The 22005-nt window shown below is 40.8% G+C and overlaps 1 protein-coding gene across 22 annotated transcripts in view; it reads right to left on the reverse strand.

The window, feature by feature from the left end:
* The window catches only part of LOC133267099 (poly(rC)-binding protein 3-like), a 498414-nt gene that overhangs the window by 40010 nt on the left and 436399 nt on the right, over window positions 1-22005 (reverse strand). For 21 of the 22 annotated variants that reach the window (XM_061449063.1, XM_061449061.1, XM_061449056.1 and 18 more), the window contains 4 exons: window positions 20193-20331; window positions 6502-6525; window positions 6371-6403; window positions 3845-3961 (listed from right to left, as the gene is read on the reverse strand). In XM_061449063.1, coding sequence (XP_061305047.1) covers window positions 3845-3961; window positions 6371-6403; window positions 6502-6525; window positions 20193-20270 — 252 coding nt within the window. In that variant the 5' untranslated portion in view covers window positions 20271-20331. Of the gene's footprint in view, window positions 1-3844; window positions 3962-6370; window positions 6404-6501; window positions 6526-20192; window positions 20342-22005 lie in introns of all 22 variants that reach the window. The other variant, XM_061449042.1, reaches the window with a different exon arrangement.

Here is a 22005-nt window from a genome sequence, read left to right on the forward strand (position 1 = left end):
AGACTCTCTAATGTGGTTTACTAACACTAGCTGTGAGCTGAAAAGACCATCTCATCCATCTGTGAGGTGGCATGGCACAGCTATTATATCCTTGACAGAAATGCTACCTAAAAGTTAGAACACTAATGACAGAAAACATGCAGTTCATTTAACTCATTCATGATGCAACAAGAGTTCCAGCAGACAAAACTGATGTGATTCCCTACATTCTCACCACTTGTTTAAAAACAAGAAGTCAAAAAGTGACTATACTGTGTGATCAGGAGCTCAAATTAACAAAAAAAAAAAAAAAAAGAAAAAATACTTTAAACAACTCCGCATGCCTCATTGAACTGGTGTTGGAGCTCAGTGACATCAGTTGGAGCTCAGTGACACTGATTCCTATGGTACCTCCACATTTGTGATGGCAGCATTATTCCATCCAAGAAATGACTTGGTGTGACCTTGCTTAGCTTATAAGAGAAGAAAAAGTCTCAAATGGAATGAGGTATTGCTGCATGCCACAAGACAGATACCAAATCACTCCTCTGTCAGCCAGTAACTCACATTTTGTTTAGTGCCTGTGTCAGTGAGAGATTGCAATCTCAAATAAAGTGAGAGGGATAGCAGAATTTTGCAGCACCCATGTATCTGAAATAAAGCCTAAGTCATGCCAATTTTTCAGCTGGAAGATGCCGTCTCACTATATCATGTTTGTGTAAGGTGGAGGCACACGATCATCCAGATGTGATAAATAACCCTCTTCAGCCACCCAGCACGACCCTGATAATGTCTTCCACTTCCATACCATATGCGACCTGACCTCAAAGTCTTCACTACACTTAGTGCCTCCAAAAGCACTTCACAAAAATTGGAAGCTGCTATTCTCATTGTTTTCTCCTTGTTATTTAAAAAGAGCAAAATCTAAACATGCAGGCGTGGAGTGCATTAAGGAGTTAGTCCTGCTTAAAAAACAACAAACAAGAAAGGACCAGAAAAACATCCTCTCCCGAACTGCAGGCTCCCAGGTAGGGCTGGCTGGAGATTGTCTCACAGAACAGCTGGGTTTCAAACTGGGGGATTACCATATCTTTCACCTTTTAACTTTCTGCGACACTGCATACATTTCCTCTGGCAGTCCCTAGAGCCAGCTCTTGGATGGTCTGTGAGGTGGCTCCACGCTGGGTAACCACCAGCACAGGGTTTACTGTAGTTGTAGTAGGAAGAGTTGACCTATGCCAAAAATGCATCATTTCCAACAAAAAGATATGCATGAAAAATAACATTTGGTAGATAGCTCATTTGTAATTTGTGAAACAGTACTTTATTTTGCCCCTAAAGTGTTAAAGTTACCTCATTTTATTGACAGGAATAGTTATAGGAAACTTTAACTGATTATATGAGACGTATTTCCTTACCCCTGTTCTTCTAAATATATGAGAAGTCAATTATATTAAAACTAAATACAGATATTTCAGAATATATAACTGCAGTACCTGCAGTTATACTCCTTTGCTAAAACCCACATGAAGAGTCCAGACTAGCCTCTATAATCTACAAGGGTAAATATGCATAAAATCCAGTCAAATGCCTGAACTTCGTATTTCTTTGCCTATTGCTAGCTATAGCACTTTCAGAGACTATGCTGTGTTGGGTGGTGGGGTGAGGATCCAATGCTGTGCAGTGGTCTATATTTTTATGAGAAATGCAGTGCTGTTTCCACTGGGTACTCATTTTGGTGGGAACTGCTGGGGATTATCACTGTTAATGATTCCCTCAGCATTTTTCAGGATAAGGCCCTAAACAGAACATGGTTTTTGTGCAGAGAGGCTGCTCCCTCCAGGTCTCAGTGGACTGGAGGATATGGTACCATACACAAAGCTGCTTCGTAAGCTTAGAAGAAAAAAGGATTGGTACAAGATGGGTAGGAGATAAAGCCGAGATAAAAAGATGACTACAGGTGGTTTTAAAGTTGGGCTGGGCAGAATTATTTGTATGGTTCTGCAGGATTCAACCTCAAAATTGTTATCTCAATAACTGCTAAGGAAAAGAATTAGCATTCTTATAAAATGTACTATGCAACAAAATCAGAGTACTTTAACATGTTGGAAGACTGGTGTATCACACAGAAGGTCTGAAAACCCGTGTGGGACTGGAGCGATATAAATGGGATTAACATTTGCAGTATGAAAAATGTGGCATTTGTCTGGGGGCTGACAGGAATGTTGTCTGAGACTGAAGAGATTCCCACTGAGAACACCTGAGCAGGAGCTGGGTATACCCACGAGGCACAGGATGGCTGTGTGCAAAACATTACAATAATAGGAAGTGAGGCATTTCCAGCAGCGATAGGAACATGTTAACTAGGACAGGCGACTGTTAGAGCCATTAAATAAGCCTTTTTGGAACTCCATTTGCAACCTGTCCAAGATTAACATAAACAAAAAGCTAGAAAGGGATTACTAAAGTCACAAGAGGGGTAGAAAATGCATCCTCTGAAAGACTGAGCTTGGCTCACCTACCCTGCAAAAGAAAGGATGTGAGGGGATAAAACTGTTTTCTAAAAATGAGTCTAAGAGGGGAATCCTCAGGGATGGAAAGGCAAGAATTACTGAAACTAACGGCCAGTGCTGGCACAGAAACAAAGCTGCATAATCTGTTCATGAATAAATTCTGGTGAGCAGTGAAAAGGTGTCCAATCCTCTGAGAAGTGACGTTGTGGATCCAATATCAGGGAACAGAAAACATCTAACTAGTTTCTGGTCATGCTGTGAAGTTGCAGGTTGCAAAACACATCGCTTTTGCTGGACGACAACTGCATGTGATGGCCTATAAACTCTTTTATAGTCCTGTTGCTCTAAATGTGAGCAATCACCATGGGTAAATAAAGGCACACACTGCCATTTACCATCAATGCCAGCATTTCCGAGTGCTAATAACCTCACTGACTTGAAGAAATAAGCACTCTTAAAAAAGAGATTCATATCCCTCTAGTTTAATCATCAATGGAGAGACACATTCCCTTTATGCTGCCGCAGGTAAGTCAGTCCAATAGTCTGCAGGCTCTTCCTTTAGGAAAAGGTGAGCTGCCTTCCGCAGGGGCCTCTGTCAATCTACAGAGGACAGGAGAGATGCCTGGACTAGACGTAAGGCTTTCAGAAGCAGAGGGAGTTAAATCCTCTCCTGAGTAACAAGAGTTCGTATTCTGTAGTCTCCTGTCTTTTCTATGAGGTTTCCCATTAAAGTGGTGACCATATCTAATTGTAGTTGTTTCATGACAGTTGAGGAGATCCCAGCACTTTAGGTACGTGTCTGCACAGATCAGTTTGTCAATAGTAAATTGAGCTCTTGCCTCACTCTTAGTGCCTTTATTTTAATTAAATTAAAGCTGAGCTTTAAATATGGTAATCGGTAATCATATAGTTTGTTTTTAAAATAAAAAAAATCTATTTAGATGAGTTCCATATTCATTTTGACATATATAAATTTTACATCAATACCAAATGGAATCATATAAAAACAGAACTAAAATTTAAGCAATTATTCTTTTCAAATCAAACCCACAATGGGACAAGAAATTTTCCAAGACATTTTTCCTACCATTAGTGCACATTACTAGAAGCAATTGCTTTTCCCTGAAGCCTCCAAAAAGCAAAAGAAATGATCAAACAGCTTGCAAATTGACCCATTATTTTTCTTCAGCATTGCTGCCAAAAGCATTTATAAAAATACAGCCACTTTCATTGCTATTAAATAGAACATTAAACAAATAATACTTAACATTAAAGCAAACATGAGAAAATTCAAACGGTGTTTGTATTTCAACTTGAAGAGAGAAAAAAAACGCCTTATTTTATTTCCTTACCTCTTCAAATTTTAGTGCAATCATAGAAAAAGCTTTAAAAATTGCATCTGTTGGGCCTGTTATTGTCACAATTCTCTCTGGACAGGAGCCTTCTGAAATATTGATTCGAGCACCACTCTGTCAAAAAGAACAAATATTTTTCAAATTTATACTTCCCAGGGAACAAACTAAGCAGGATTAGGGATACGGTTTGGGAAGCAATATCTTAAGGCTTCTAATTCCCTCTCTTACAAGTACAGCCCAAACATTATATAATTTCAGAATAAACACTCTCCAAAAATTCATCTAACTGGGAAGCCAGATTCTGTCTGGGTAAACACTTAGACAGCTTTCTTCATGGTATGCAAATAGTGCTTCTGCAACTGAAAGTTGTGAATAATGGCACAATCAAGTCTTTTCCCTTTCCTCTTGCTGGGTTTACCTCAAATAGGATCGGAGCTGCAGAATTTCACACAAAATTGGTTTTCTCCAGGGAGCATCTCCCAGGGAAGACACACCTCTCTGCCTTAGAGACCCAAAGGCAGGGTCTAGACAGCGCACTGCTTTGTACTGTGGAGAAGACTCTTCATAGATGTGTCTCCTGCAAAGGCAGTCAATTACTGTGCACTGAACAGCCCTTTAAAGGAGTACTAGTAGGACAGGCAACAGTAACAGTGTTATTTCCTTTAGGCAAGGAGCCTACTGGAAGGAGTCAGAAAACTTTAAAGCTTGGAGACAGGGCAGAAGGGCTCTTCGTATACTTAGTCCCCTTTATGCCACTGTGGCAGTGCAGAGAAAACCCCTAAACCAGACATAAATACATTTAAGAGTATCCTGGTGTAGATAATGATCAAATCCAGTTCAAGTAAGACCCACCCTACACTTTCCCTAAGGTTTCAGGCATGAAAATGTGCTAAATGCAGCCTAAGGAGTCACTGGAGCCTCCACTCATCCACAAGCACTGACCTCCCTGAGGATGGCCTGTAGCCAATGTGAGATGGGGTTTGGATTAACTTGGCTCTTTGTCTTCAGGATTACCACAAATCAGCTGATGTGCTGTGTGTCTGAGCCCTTATTCACGTCCACAGTGCTGCTCAACAGCAAGATATTGTACTCATTTAAAGGAGGACCAAGTTATAATCATGTGGAACATAGCTTCTTTGTCCTGTGCTGATATAAAGATGCATATAATTCCTTTATTTAAAATAAAACCCCACCAATCAAATAAAGCCTCTTGTGAACTCCTGCAGATTTTTCAGGAGTGGAAGAAGAACACTTGATAAACATCCTGAAAAACTAACCAGGAATCATAACTCTTCTCTAAGATGTTTAACTTGGAAGTCAGGAGCACGCTCCTACGATGGCTTCTCTTTTGTGGATGCAAATTATACCCAAAGATATATGCCCATGATCATAATTAATCATAAAACTAAAACGTGTTTAATCAACTGGCAGGATTACCTAGGATATTGGTTTTCTTTTTACTTCCACTTTTTCTTAAGCCTTAGCAAACGTACTTATCTGTAAAAACATGCGTGAAAACTCTTATAATCAAAATTGGGGCTCTGGACTCAGTCAGCCTGATGACAAACTCCCTATTGTGTATATTAAAGATGGATCTCAGCAATTTTCTTTACTACAAACACTTTGAGATTTCCCTGCCACAGATCTTTTATCAGCGTATAAAACAACAAAGCCGCTGACATAGTAATATACTGCAGGTTTACCAGAACCAAATAGACTTTTCTTGAGGCACCCTCTATACACTCTGCACTCCTAAAGTTTTGAAGAGTAGGATTTGTCTTTTGAGCTATGCTTTTAGCACTTGTTTCAAAGAAGGAAAATTACATGGATTTCCAAGTAAGATGTGCTGCCTTGCAGGACAAGTGCCGGTCTGTAACCTCTACCTGGGCACAATCCTCTGAAGACGATGCAGCTTTCTCTGCAGAAGGGAAGGATGCCTGTGGACAGTGGGGAGACTGAGGTTTATGTAGTGCCCTGTTTTAGTTAGCTATTTTGTGTTTATGACCTTTCCAAAGGATGTGAGTGGTCTACCCTGCTCACATCCTACTCACAGGAAGTTAAGGCTTTGTCAAGACATGGCAGAGGGATACTTCAGGTTACACAAGTCTGGCTACAGCCCTACTGAACCCTGTGTCTACCCTCAAACTTTATATGCATCAATCTAATGCTTGGTTTCAGATTTTGGAAACTTTCTACCAGGAGGCCAAGACACGTGCAGGACCGATGTTTGTATGCTAAAGAAAGATACAGTGGTTTTAATCATGCTAGCTAAGCTGTTCCTGAGATAAGACAGCAGCAGGCGTATTGCTATGGGAATGAAAGACTCCAGACTGCTGCGGTGATAAAGTGGTTACATTAATAACAACGTTTAACTGAGGCCAGCACATTTACACACCACCACTTGCAAAGAATGGCGGTGTTAAATTAAGTGCCCACTTGATGGCAGTGTCGGTTTGCACACGCTGAATTTCGCGGTGAGCTGGAATGAAAGGCAAGTAAAGACATCATCAAGGCTTGTCTTACCTCCTCCCTCATCTTCTTAACAGTCTCACCTTTCTGTTAAAGAAACAGAAAAAAAGTTAGCCTGGACTGATGAAGTGAACTGATATACAATATTTTGACACGAAAATAAAGAGAAAAAGTAATTTCCTGACCTTTCCAATAATGCTTCCAACCTCCTGAAACAGAAAAAAGAAGACACAGTGAATGACACGAATTGCTACAGAAGAGCATTTGCCCTGCTCCCAAGCTATTTCACTACCACTTATTTCAAACCTGCAATGTGAAGCATAGCCCCTTCCATTGTTGCTGTATACAAATACGCTATATTAGATACAAAGGGGCAGACTAAAAATGCGGTTTTGCAGCCTACTGATTGTACAAGAATACCTTTAACTGAAGCTGATCTTGCAGATACAGATCAATCCTGCAATTATAAACACAGATAAACCCCTATCAGGGAATAAAAAGTTCAAAAATAACAGAACTGCACAACCTATTGGAGAAAATGAGACATAATACAAGCATCAAAATAACTTCACATCTCACTGATAGCAAGCATTTACCCTCTTTACACCATGTAATAGCCAGAGCTGTCTTTCCATGCTGCTGAATATTATTGTGTAAACACCTGGTGGCCTGTCTTAATCTCCGTGTTAAGCACTTACAGAACAATAACTGCTAATCACTTTTTAGGGATTTGGGAATTGCTGCTGGGCTTTCACAATCTTCCATGAAGGGACAGACTGAGAAATGTGACTGTGAACATAAAATAGAGGAACACTTTGGCAGTTCTGGCAACATCCCGAGGGTTAAAAACTCAATGAATAAAACCAAGAGATAGCAAAACTGAAGCTAATAACTCTAAAATGAATAGCCTGAGCATGTTACACAGATCACACAGGTGTGACATCAGACTGGAAATCATCTGATGGAGAGGAGACCAGCTAAAGGAAAACAAGCTCTTCTCCTATACCCAGACTGTGAAATCTTCTTCAATGGCTAAAGACCATCTCACACGGCTCTGTCCCAGACATGATATACAGTCGTGTGTCCCCGCCTTCCCCTATCTAAGTCTGACCCATCCTGAAACACAGGCCAAAGAGCAGGATATAAGAAATTGACCTCCACTGCTCTGTCCAATGATGGACTCAAAATAAAGTGGTACTAACTTCACCCTTCAGTAAATAACTACCTGCAGTGACCTCGAGAGAGCTATTTCTCACCAGTTATTTATAAGCTTATAATACGAAGCTGCTTGTGCTTGCAACTTCGCACATCCTGCCCACTAGATATAAAGACTTTTCAGGGAGCAGACCACCTATCTCAATTAAGAACTTTAGCATATGGCTCCTCTGCACTCTCTGCAAGTGTGCACGTAACACCAGACTGGGGGAAACAGTCAATGTACTGCTGGACACGGCTGCTATTTGGAGTCTCACCCAGACAGGGTGGAGAAATTGGCTGAGAGAAACCTCAGGGAGCAGAACAAAGTAAAATGAAAAGTCCCATTAAGTTGGGCAAAAACTTGTTACAAACTGGCTTTGTAGAAAAAGTCCTGGGGGCCCCAGTGCACAACTCCAACACAAGCACATGAGCTCATCAGCAGTGCATCCCTGATGAAACAAATGCTGGGCTGTATCAGCAAGAGTGTAGCCAGCAGGCTAAGGCAAATGATTCTTGCCTTCTCCTTGTGTCTGTGAGGCCATGCCTGGAGGATTTTGTCCTATTTCGGGCTCCCAGTAGAAGACAGACAAGGACACACTGGTGTTAATTCAGTGCAGGGCCAAGGTGGTCAGGGAACCGGAACACAGGACACATGAGGAGAGGCTGAGAGAACTGCATGCATTTGTTGTTAGGAAGAGAAGATTTGGGAGGGCATCTTATTGCAGTTTACAGGAAAAGGAAATAAGGAAAGCAAGTTGCAACATCAAATTCCTACTTGACATGAGGAAGGATTTTTTACTATGGGGATGGCTGAACATTGGAACAGGTACCCAGAGAAGATCCATCCTGGAATCTCCATCCTTAAAGGTGTCCAAAACCAGCCTGGGCAAGGTCCTGACCAATCTGCTCAAATGGGATCTTCTTGATTCAGGTCACACTGGAGACCTTTGGGAGTTCCTTCCAACCTCCAAGGGCCTGTGACTCTTCAAGCATGGCCTTATATCCACTGAAGTAAATGCCTAACTAGCCACAGAGTTCCTCAACCCATGGAGGCCCTTTCTCAGGCTTATTTTTCAAACCTTACTTTTTCTGTTCTGAATTTCCCATTCTTATTTCCCTTCCTACTTCTTTTCCAAGGTAAGTTTCTGCTCTCTTGTACATACTGACCAGAGAACAGATACTGTCCGGACAGGAACTGCAAATCTTACAGAGGTATCTGCCTTGCAAACTTCTGTTTCTGCTGGCTGATGTACAGTAGATCTTTGCATGTCACACAGCTCTGTGACTGCTCTTGCTAAAGTTCTCCATGTCTGGCTGGGACAATGAGGCATCTGTACATCTGTGCATACAATGTGAAGAAGCAGCTCTGTGAGAAGATGAACGAATGAAGCGTACTAGCTACAGTTCTGTGTCTTGTGACTAAATTACCCTGTGTCTCTTAATATGCGGGTTTAGGTCATGCCTTTTCCTATGGCTGAGACTGCTGTACCAGCGTGCTGTGTAGGCTCTCTAACGAATTGCAGCATTTTTGTTAGCAGTGACAAATTTGGAACACCCATTCCACAATATTTTTAAGATCTTACCAACTTTTATATTATCACTGTAACTGTTGAATGCGGTTGAACAATACAGGGAGCGAAATTCTCAGTGGTAAATCGTTCTGGGAGCCCCTCATGTCTAGTAGTTCCTATCTGCCCATTCTGCACATTCAGCAGTTTTGCCTTGAAAACTTTTGTCCATTCTTCTCGACCCCAGCTTTCAGAAATAGCATCTTTTGTAAAACAGATTCTTAGCAGGTAGAAGGACCTTTTGCTGTGGGTGAGCATATTGTGTTTCAATTGCTATGGGCAAGCAATCGTATTTCAGTCCCTGGTATAATTTCAGTTTTTGTATATGAGAAGTTTCATTAGAAACTGTAGGCCTCATCTTGAATCTGCAAAGCTCTGTCAGTATACACTTAGGATGAAACCTGTCCCAGTCCATTTGATCATACTGGGTCTTAATGACAGATGCTGTTCTTTCAGAAATGTATGGATGAGTCATGGATGAGTCATGGCTATTAAGTACAAAGATATCTTCCTTGGAAATAGGAAAAGATACTTCTGCTTTCGAAACCAAAAAGCAAAATGCCATTTGTAGCCCAAGTAAAAAATTTGGTCCATTTCAAACAAAGGAATTGGGAGTATTTAAACTAGCAGAGTAGAGCAGGGAGCCAGGATTAGGAGGAAAGAAACACTGCATTCATATAGATATTCCTATTTTTTCCAGAATTTTTGATCCCTTACAGATTATTTACAAATAAATAAATAAATCTAGAATAGTTCTAAATGGGTCATTTCAGAATCTTTTGGGGCTTTAGGTGTTTTTAAGAAAGAAACTTAAGAAACATTTAAGAAAGCTCCCATAAGTACTGGTGTCTACAGATCATGTCTTTAATTATGATGAAAAACGTACTTCAGAAGACTCTTTACATCTCCTTCCCCAAACTACCAATGCAAACCTTTAGTGTTTCTTTATACAGTCCAATGTTTGTTTCATATAGATTCTTGTTTAGTGCTTAATGAAATACCTAACATCAGTTTACAACACTCGAGTTTTATCAGTATTCCTAGCCAAGTTTACTTTGAGTAACCATCTTCAGAAAATGTTTCTGCACTTGCCAGACACCAAATTATGCTGTAGTTATCTGAGTAACACCGAAGGGATGAGATGCCTGTCACCTGCATCAGTTCACTGAAAGTCAGGAGTCTCATGTAAGCCAGGCACACAGCCTCCTCTGCAACCCAGGGAGAGAGATAATGGAGGGTATTTTGTTCCTAAAAGAGGAGGGAAGAAGTGTCCTCCTGAGGGCTTCATCTTTCTCCATCTGCAGCAGGAGACGACTAGACTGACACTAACATACCTGAAGTTTGCTGAGAGGAATCCTACAGTTGATGTCAAATTCAGCCTCAGCGCAAGTCAGACAGGAGTTTGATTTAGCTCTCCTAGCAAACACCTACTAGAGTATGCTAATAACTCTTGGAAGTATTTGCTGTTTTCCGGTGCTCAGGACTATAAGCTAAAAGAAAGCACTTATGATCAATTTCAGATGGATTTATTGAGTAACTATCTATGCATAAACACAGTGGGTAAATAAGTTAGATGGTAACAATTACTGGGTTTCATATAATCACACTTTAACAGCTGACGGAAAAGCAGTGTCCAAAAAAGGAAAGGAAGTTACAAATGAGGGAAATAAAGCTAAGAGGGAGAAAGACAGGTCCAATGCAACCCAGCAGACTGATGCTGGGGCTAGAAGTACTACTCAAGCTCTTTGGTGTCAACATATGAACGTCCACCTGTCACAAGCAGATATGCCACAGCAATCATGATGGATGAATAGGATGCCTCTGAAAAGCTGCAAATGTGTGCATGCTTACATCCACTGATACATAAGCATAAATACACACACATTCACTTATTTGTATGTGAAGTCAAGATATACATAAAGCCACTAGATAGATAGATACCAGCTTTCCTTCAAGAAATGACAGCAATTTGGGGTGCATATCCTGATATTCACCACAGGAGCCTGAGTTTCAGGCCAGGTAATGCCTTCTGAAGGGCGTATCTCCAGGCATCTCAAGCATGATAATCTCACAGTTGGGCTCCAACAGCTTCACTCTGGAAAACCCCAGGGAAATTAGAACTGTACATACTGATTTCACATAACCTGAAAGTAATTCTCAAGTCCAGGGAGGGTTGGGTTGATTTATGACTACCATTTTCTTTAGTATGCTATCTCTAATAAAATAGATAAAACAACAAGAGGTGAATGTCACCAACAAACACTGGAAGGCTGTTCAGTATCAGTAAAGCGCATTGCTAGCCAACCACCCGATTCATTACAGATTAACTTGAGGAGATACAATGGTAAAAGCCGGAGATGCTTTCTTTCATGCTGAAATGCAGCATATAATACTATTTGCACATCTTATTCACACGAATGGGATGAGTTTTGCTCTTAAAGAGCACTTAAGTGTGGTGGGCCCATCAAAGAATAGAAAGCCATTTTCTGCAGGTTTTGCATTATCTGTGGTGAAGGCAAGGCAGCACCAGCAGAAGAAAACGTGGCAGCAAAGAAGTCTGTGAGCCAAGGTTTTCATTAGGATCTTCAAGGTGTGAATGACTAAACAAATATATAAAACAGGCTGCTCTTAGAAAGCTATTTCCTAATCAGTTATCTGGTGTGTGTTTTGGATAACAAGAGAAAGAAATTAGTCATGTTCAGAAAGCAAGAGGCTTAACAAGTAGTAACAAACCTCGGTTTAAAGACTAACCTTTGATCTGTAAACACAATGTGTGAAATTCCATAATTTTTCTAAGTGTGAGGCTAGTTTCATAGTTACTGTGTCCCAGGAAATCAAAACAAAACAAGCAGCCATTCCAGGAACATAGAATAGCACAGGCCTTGCTCTATCACTATGGGGCATGTGGCTTCTCTTTAGCAGTGTTATGGTGTGAACGGAACATTAACCTCAAAGGACCTCCGAGATAAAGCCACTTTTAGAAGGAAAGCACGTTTAACAAGTAATATAAGAGTATATACTTTCACCCCAAAGCATCTGACAAAGCACAGGCCACATCCTAAAGCCTTCAATTCATTCAGGCAATGCTTTGACTGAACATGCTTACCTGCTTTCTATGAGCAAGGATAAGCTAGAACCAGTATGACTGGACTCTACAAACTAAACAAGCCTGCTAGAAAAGCACTGAAATTAAAAGAAATACAGCTTTCCATGGCGGGATGTATGCGGGGCATCAGCGTTTTTCAAGGACTGGGAAAAAAGTCAGTTTTGGAAAACATGATATTTCTACCTCAGGGAATGGCTGCCTTGGATAAATTGAGAGTCTGGTTTGTGTTCTGGGATTAGACTCACTGAGACGGGAGATTTCACGTTCCTAGGTGGTGGCTCAGTAGTTGCTGTCTGATGCTAACAGCCCTAATTCAGCAAGGCTCTGCAGATCTCATGCTAACAAATGTGGCTGTGTATGAGGAAACCTTTAAATTAGTCTTTCTGACGGAGATGCCACTATTACGAACCTTCACAGGTCCATCTAATATTTTTGGGGCAGCTGTGCCAATGGGCATTTCTCATTTACTTTTTGATAGCAGGTGGGTAACCAAATTACATTCAATTTCACACCAAACCTAGCAGCCTTTCCCTAAAAAGCACCCCCAGAAATGGTTATGTCCCTTTGCTTGTCCCTCTGCCTGTGATGTTGAAGCAGCAGCATTGAGTAGGGTGTGTGCTTTCTGCTATCTCAGTTCATTACTGCTGTGGACATACGAGGAGATTCTCTTTGACAGAAGCGGGAAAATTTGCCTATGGAAATTGGTTTTAGGCACATACAGGGCCCTGGGGCTGGCAGAAAAAGACCTCTGTCCTTCCACTGATTTTTTACGCTACTGAGAAACCCTCAGCTGTTACTACAAACACACCAAGAGTATATCTTGTGTTATGTATTTGCACACAGAGTTTTGTTCCATAACCAGAGCTCTTAGGTACCACAGTAATGAAAACAAACAAAACAAGAACTATAATAGCAATAGGCAGGACAGTCAATCCTTATAATACCCTGACCAGCGCTCATGGAAACAAGAAAGAACAGAACAAACATTGGCTTGTTTGGCATTTTACAGCTTGAATTAAATTAACTGACAAGGCGATTCTTAAAGCTACTTTGTTGTATTCTATATTTTAATGAGTAAAAAATAAAAGAAAAATGGGGAAGGAGAAGGGCATTACCTTTAAGATGGGGAAAAATTATTTCTGCGCTTGTTTAGAGTCTTTCAGGGGGCAATTAAGCAGGCATAAAAAGGTGGTCACAAAAAGAAATCCTTGATAATAAAACTATATTATCTGTACTAATGAAAATGGCAAATTCCTCCATGATTTTATCGTCTTTATTTCAGCTTTTAAGTGTGAGCATTCTCCTTAATGAGTCTAAATTTTATTTTTGTTTCTTGTAAAAAATTCTATGTGCAGCTTCATAAAATAATCACAAACATGCCTAAAAGTCACCCCTGAAGCTGCATGTAAGTCTGCTGTAACCAGTCCTTCAGTGCCACAAGCACCCACTGATCCTGCTGAAGCCATCGGGAAATAGAGTTCCTGAAGGCATCTAAAATGAAGCTGTAAGTACTGGAATTTTAGCACTTAAAAATCAAAGCACTTCATATAGTTTTGTCCAAAGCTGAAAATTTGACTGCATTTTTTCTAATTCACTACTGCTGAAATTATGAGAAACATATAATTGAGCAAATGCTACCAGGGAAGGAAAAGCTCTGCTCAGGCATCATATCTTTTCTCCTTCAACACAGATTATACATACTACATATAAATTCAGTACAATATACATATGTATAGTCTACACACTATATGTGCTGCTTTTCCCCAGACATGTTTAAAATCTGTTTAGGAAACTTCCAGAACCTCACAACAATCTCAATACCAGGAATTTCTCTTGAGGTTCCCTTATTAGGATTTATTTTCAAAAACATACTTTACCCCATTATTCCCTGCCAGAAGCACTTGCATCATTCAAAATAACACCACTCCTTTACACTTGTACTTATTTTATGAGAATGTCTGAGGAAAGCCAGACAGAGCCTCCTCAGCCTCCTAGAACTTTGTTATTTTTCTGTGAGTCCCCTCTCTGCTCAGTTCTCAACATCGCTCACACACGTGGCACCCGCTGCTGAGCACAGGTGTAATTTTGCCAGAAGACCAGTAAGGTAATTGCCATCTCTGCCTCACGATGCACCAACGTTATACATCCAAAACTGCATACACTTCTGCTGCAACAGCTTTCCTCTCCAACTCAGCATATCCCAAATGCGCCAGTCTCTAGACACTGACACATCTGATGCTTTTTATGTTTTCCAGATTTCCTTCTCTCACAGAACATGTGTCTTCTAAATTACCTTCCAGTGTTAATTGCCTCACCTCTCCAATTTACACCTCTCAGTATTTGGCAAGAGTCCTACTTCCCTGCCAGTTTTCCTTTCCCTCCTTCATCCCACCTGTAAACTATTTCCTTGTTCTTCCTAACCATCTGAATTTATTAATCCATTTTGTTTTGTATTTCTGAACTCCTTTCCCTTTCTCTAAAATATTTCTCAGACTCAATATATTAATATATTCTAGTTTGGTTTCTTGCAGATTTCACTGCACTCAACATGGTTCCACTGATGCACACCTTCATGCGGTGCCTTTGGAAACAATGCATTTTTCCTTCTCCAGGTTTGTACTGGAGGGAGGAAGCAAAGACTCCTTTGCTGCCACTACAAGATGGAGACCAAAGTGGATTTGTGACCCTGCTGCTCCTTCCATGATGGCAGTTTTGAATATTTTCTCCTGTTCCACCTCACGGACCTGACTTGAAAATCACTATTAAAGCTGCTTTACGGAAATGTAACATCCTTCTACTGGCACAGTCTCTTGACTAAAATGAACCTGTAACACTGGGTCTCTAGGGTCTTCATCAGCTGGTTAACACTGGCTGTGTATAAAGCCAAACCAGTCCAAAATCACGTAATCATTACAGAGTACAGTCAAAATAGGTGCTTTTTCAAGATTGTTTTCTTTCCAGGCATGAATTGACCAAAACCAGAACAAGAGCACTGCAGATGCATGTTGGGAGATACCTCTGAGGAAGGCTACAATTTTCCACAGCCTTCCAACCTCATTATCTGTGGCAGTAATCAAGAAACAAACACCCCAAAATAAAGCCACAAGCTATGGGAACAAAAAACTCAGCAAAAGGTGAGCACAGAATGATAAATCATCGAGCTCCATCAAAGACCCTGTAACTTGCGGATAGCCAAAAGAAGTTTGATTTTGACAAAAATCAAAAAAGGAATTAAAAAATGAAAGGCACACTTCTGTTGGAGCCTGAGCTCTGCCTTTCCTTATTGAGGGCTTTGATAGCTGGGGACTGTTTGCCCACAAATGCACACGCACTCAATTTGTGTTCCTTCTGTCCTTCAAAAATGGTGTTCTGGTATGGATAAATGCTGCTACTTTTGCCTTTTCTGGAAGCAGAACTTTTGCAATCCCTCCAATATTGCAGCCCTGCCTACAAAGTACATTTTTTAGGTAGATAAAAGTAATAAAGTATCTGCACCCATTCATGTCTCTGCCCTACAGAGTAATTTTATTTTACTTCAAGAAACAGCAGGAATTACATGGAAAATAGAGAATTAGGGCAATGTAAACAGGCCCCGTCCACATTCCTTTTTTCGCTACCGAAATGCACAAAACAGCCTTATTCCTTAACGTAGTGCACCCTTGTTATTAATGAAAGATGAAAATGCATCTCTGCGTTATTTAATATACTCTATGTATCCTAGACATGCTTCAATATGCTCTTCCATTAATGCCCTCTTCAGAGCAGCATTCAGATAACTCAGACAAAATTAGTGCTGTGGCAGCTTTACTTGTTCTTAAAAACCTCCAGTAATGGATGGTGTGGCATTCCTGGACAGCCTCCTCCCCTTCTCATACAGCCATGTACCATAGATCACAGAATGGTCTCGGTTGGAAGGGACCTTAAAGCTCATCCAGTTCCAACCACCCAGCCACGGGCAGGGACACCTTCCACTAGACCAGGTTGCTCAAAGCCCCATCCAACCTGGCCTTTAACACTGCCAGGGATGGGGCAGCCACAGCTTCTCTTGGCAATCTGCGCCAGTGTCTCACTACCCTCATAGTGAAGAATTTCTTCCTCATATCTAACATAAATCTCTTCTTCAGTTTAAAGTCATTCCCTCTTGTCCTGTCACTACATGACCTTGTAAAGAGTCCCTCTCCAGGTTTCTTGTAGGCCCCCATAAGGTATTGGAAGGCTGATATAACATCTCCCCTGAGCCTTCCCTTTTCCAGGCTGAACAAGTCTGGTTTTCCTAATTTTGCTTTTAAAACATCCAGCTGCTTCTTTATGGATATGAAGAACATCTGAGCACTGCCCCTGTGTACGCCCTAGCACCTGCCCTCCCATTGCAAGAATGTATGAACAAGCGTTTTGTGTTGCTTCTAGTTTCTCTTCAGGGCTGTCATACAATCATAACTTTTTAACTGATGTAACATGGTGTAAGATGAAAATTAGGCCATTTATCTTACACCATCACACTCTCTCTCAAGTCCTGGCTCAAGACCAGGCCCTGGAAACATCCAGATGTTAATCTTTCATACCTCGCCATATATAACCCTGTGCTTCCTTACCATTACAATTTCTGCCTGAGAAAATCAAGGCTGTGCCCTGCCTCCTTGCCAGAAAGCTGTTCCCAAATCTTGCTACGCTGTGGAAGAGCGGTGGAGCGGGTCCTCCAAGTGGCCATCCCAGCCTCTTTGGCAGGAGGCTGCATAAAGCCCTGCAGGAGCTCAGCTGGACCTACAGCCACTTCTCTCCTCAAAGCAAGACAGAGCAAAGGCACTGATGAGAGGTGCCCTTCCTTCAAGGAGGAACAAGACCTGGGCTGTACTGGAGCTCAGGACTGTTCCCATCTGTTTTCCTTTCACCAGACGCCAACGTTGTCTTGGATTTTTCCTCTTGTTTTGCTTGTTATTGCTAAAGATACTTTTTATTCCCTACCCTCTTGCAAAGGTCTGTCCATTCATATAAAGCCTGATTTTTCTGTCTGCAGATATAGAATTTAGCTTAATTGCCTAATTAAGATGTTCATCCTTGACTTAAAGCCTTTATACAAATCACATAGAAAGTACACGCTGAAAATTTCTTAAGTCCACAGGATTTACAGCCAAGATAACTAAACATAGTAGCACAAGTTATGGACTTTCAGTCAAATGAATGCAAATATCACAAAGTACATAGACCTTCACTACGCAAAGGTATACTGGCAATAAAGGTTTAGAGACAGAGTGATGGTTGGTGGGGACAGGCCCTCATTTTTCCATGAAACACCCTAATAAATTCATAACTTTAAAATGACCTTACTTTAATATTAACTGAGTCCACTTTGCTACTGTTCTTTTTAAAAACAACCTTTTAATTCCCATCTTCTCTTTCAGGTTATGACCAGTTATGTACGGCCCAAGCTCTGCTTCAGTTAATTGTTTTGCCTAGAAATACTAATTAGAGATCAGCAATTTCCACCAATGTCATTACCACAACAAATCTTAAGGAAGAGCTTAGAAACATTTCACTGGTTCATAGAGCTTTCAGAGTGACCTTCTCACACTGAGTTCATATTGATTCAGATATCCTTCATTCCTCTATAATTTCTAAATCACAGAAATTACATCAAAGAACTGTAAGGGTCTGACTTTTATCACCAAAATAAATTGATTTAACGTACCCTGTGAAATACTTAGGCACAACAGGATACATGGTTAGAGCATAGCAGAGTTAACAGTATACCCATAGTGCCTTGTTATCTGAGGATGCATAGTACACTCACTCTTAAAATGTGAACTTCGTAGTTTCTACGGGTTTAATTTAGACCCTTGGGGCTACATACACATTGAGGATTTGACACGTAACATCCATTAGTGTTAAAAGTGGTTGTACACACAATCACTGATTTTTAACACAGAAAATTAACTTTTTCTATTTCATTTCTGATTAAACCTAAAAATTGTTTAAAAAAGCCCCAGTCTTAGCCCACAGTTTAACTAAAATGTCCTGAAAATGACAGATACTTGAGTTTTGCTTTAAAGGCATGGCTCTGCCCATGGCAGGGGGGTTGGCACTAGATGATCTTCAGGTCCTTTCCAACCCTGACTGTTCTATGATTCTATGATTCTATAAGTAGAGCTGACAGTGTCTGACAGCGGTCAAAAAGAGCACGCTTAAGCACACGTGAATTTGGTTGCAACCAGTACAGCTACTTGTACCCACCAGGATAAGGATGTGCTCAAGAAGAGGCTGAGACAGACTGAGGAAGTTGGGGCTGTTCAGCCTGGAGAAGAGAAGGCTGCGTGGAGACCTCATAGCAGCCTTCCAGTATCTGAAGGGGGCCTATAGGGATGCTGGGAAGGGACTATTCGTTGGGGACTGTAGTGACAGGACAATGGGTAATGGGTTCCAACTTAAACAGGGGAAGTTTAGATTGGATATAAGGAAGAAATTCTTTACTGTGAGGGTGGTGAGGCACTGGTACGGGTTGCCCAATGAAGTTGTGAATGCTCCATCCCTGGCAGTGCTCAAGCCCAGGCTGGACAGAGCCTTGAGGGACACGATCTAGTGTGAGGTGTCCCTGCCCGTGGCAGGGGGGCTGGAACTTGATGATTTTAAGGTCCTTTCTGACACTAACTATTCTGTGATTCTATGATTCTAAATGCTATTCTGGACTGGGACCAGAACACAGTAGAATCAACCCCTAAGACAATTTTGAGTGCAGACATGCATACAGATGTTAGGTGAGTTTGGTAAGAGAGACTGTTATTAAATTTGCTTGACAGATCCCTATTTAAGATGCAGATCCTACACACCAGATGCCTGCCTGAAGCGGAATATTTCAGGGGGAGAAAAAAAAAAAAAAAAAAAAAAAAAATCAAACAAAATGGTTGGATGATTTCTGAGAAAATACATAATTTGATCTGACATAACCTTATTTCTGAGTTTTTTAATTTGCAGACTTAAACTGTACCCTCTCATACTTCCTAGCAGCTCCATAAGTAAAATACAGAGGGAGACTATAATAGGACCTTAGTCTCCTGTTTGTGCTACAGTATGCATGTGTGTTCCTGCTGCAGATTGAAAGCGTGAACTGTTTAAAAATGTAAATGTATTTTTTAGTTATTAAATTAAATTCTATGAGTAAAAATACTTTTAGATTTATAGATGCAAATTTGATCTCCAGAATTATATATATTTACTGTTCCTTGTTAAGAAAGAGCCCAAATCATCTCCTTTATATAATTCATTCATTAAGCCTAAAAATGCCTGGTGCTGTCTGATGCAAATACCACAAACAAACCTATGAAATGTGTTTTTTCAGTTAAAAGCCCATTTTGTGATCTGGCAATGTGAAATAAACAGCTATCAGACTGTTAAGTCTGACAATACTGAATTGGCACTCTGTCTATGGCGGATTTCACACTTATGCTGCACTGGACAGAAATAAAATAACAGTCAACCTTCCAAAATAAACCCACAGGGGACCTAGACGAATGCTTGGTATATCAGGGCCCTCACTCTAGTAAGATGCTACACTGGAATAACAAAGAACTATCTCATTTGTATCCAACAGAAACAGTAATTCTGTGGCAATTATTTCACATAAGTCCATGTCCTACTACCTTAACCCTCCTCCTTGCAGAATCTAGCAAATGATGAGAAAGGCAAGCCGTATGCAGGTCAGCCTTACTTAAGCATCTGCCTGATTTGGCTAACTATCGATAAAAGAACTCTTTTTTTTTTGCTGCCAGATCTGCTCAAAATGAGTTTGTTACAGGCAGGGTTTGTTCCAGTGATCTCCGGCTGCAGTGCAAACTGAAGTAGGATGTCTTGAAAGGCCGGGGGTGATTTTTTGGTCATGGCAATGGTGCTTTTGACTCAAGTCAGAGAAGGAGAAGCAATGACACTCTGTCAAAGTCACTGTAAGGCTCTGATGGTAACTGCACACACTCGCTCAATACACAGGCAACCGCTGCGGCAACAATAAATGCTTCACCTTGCCATGCATGAGAAGTCGAATGGTAAGCGTGACATTGAGACCTCCTTCAGTCGCTTTTGTGTCCTTCGTGTTCATCCTGGCCTTGTATCTTCAATACTTGAAAGCAGCTTCGTTTTTCTGGGTTTTTTTTTATTCACTTAATCAACCTACAAAGAAGGAGAGAGAAAAAGTACCATTGAGTGGCCAAAGCTACTCTGAACTGAGAATATCATACTGTACAAAGCAATTAACATTCCTTCCTTTGATTTTCTGGACTACAGTTTAGTGCTGAAAAGGCTCCTTTGATTATTATCCCTATCCAACCAATTCTTTAGCCCTTCACGATTACAAGATAAACTCCTCTTTGAAACTTTAAAAATTCTCTTAACTTCCTGTATTTGGAAGCTGAAAGTACAGAGCACAACAAAGTGAAATACAATGTTTTCCTCACAGCACTTTCTCTCTGTTAACCTTCGCTGTGTGTATATGCAATATATATATATAAGCATTTTTTACACATGCCTGGTGCTGTTTTCATTTTCCTCCCTGTTACTACCTCTTTTGCCTTTTGGCTTTACAGAAAAGATATTTTTGTTTTCTCTCCAGCTAGAGAGAAATTAATTCTGAGCCTAAACACCAATCCCTGCCAGCAACAGTGGATGACACATTATCAAAGACATCTGAGTTACCAAAGAACCACTTGCTGCTGTAAATCTGGGCACTGTCTGACTTTGTCTTTGTCTACCAGGCCCAGAGGTGGCTCAGTCCCTCAAAGGCTGAAGCTGAGCTTCAGCCCTAAGTAAAAAAGAAGATTTTTCTTAATTCCTAATGACAAATTGCAGATTTTTCAGTCATTTACAAAGCCATAAATATCCTAAAATGCTAATGAAAGCTGCAAGGGATGGCTCTGAAGGGATAAACAAAATGCATTATGAGTTTATTAATGCAAGGACATTTATCAGTACAAAAAAAAAAGGGGGGGGGAAGGGGGCAGAAAGGAATATTACCAAGGGCAGGAAAAATCCACAGTAGAAAAGGCTTAAAGACTTCTTATATGGTTCTGTTCTTTTCAGGGCTATCTTACAGAGCATAAAACCCCTAAGCAGACATCACTCCTGTCAGTAACCATCCGTTATTAATGAGAACCCTATTAGTTTTGCATCTTGGAGCTTCCCAAAAATTTGGCTAGCTTGGGTATTGACTAATGAGAACCTCTAAAGACAAGCATTTTGAGGACAAGCATTTTGTGGTTCAGAGCATACAGCAGTGTCTGTCTCACTGGGGTTACAGGCTATTGTCCCCTTGTGGAGACTTCTCGGGTATGGGACGAAACTACTGGAGAGACCTAAGAGATCATTCCCTTAATAATGCCAGCAGCAATATCATGTAGACTGCTTCATCAACTGATTTAAGCTCCATCTTAAGAACCATTATGCACTGACATACTAGACCAAAGTAAAGCCCATCGGAGTTGAGCATATTATGTGTGAGGGAAGTCAGCAGCAATGCTTAAAGAAAGAGCACAAGAAACATATATGGAGTCATCCCTGACTGACTTGCTGAGCTGCCAGCAATAAGTGATTCAGGGTCTCCTGGGAGACTACATCCAAACCTGTATTTTCAATAGCTGTTGTTGGACCACTCCTCCATGAATTTGTCTAATCCCTTCTCGAATCCACAGATTTGGTCTCCAAAAATTCTGTTCTCCCAGACTAATTGTTAGTGTGGGAAGAAGTGCTTCACTTTATCTGTCTTAAACCTGCCGTCACTTCCCCTTGTAACACATTTTGCCCTCTGTGTACTACATGAAGACCATCCCAAAAAGTCACTC

Source organism: Pezoporus flaviventris, unplaced genomic scaffold, assembly GCF_033815535.1.
Source record: "Pezoporus flaviventris isolate CSIRO_AGI_PZ_B2104156 unplaced genomic scaffold, CSIRO_AGI_Pfla_v1 ptg000007l, whole genome shotgun sequence".
In the NCBI taxonomy this organism is placed as follows: Eukaryota; Metazoa; Chordata; class Aves; order Psittaciformes; family Psittacidae; genus Pezoporus; species Pezoporus flaviventris.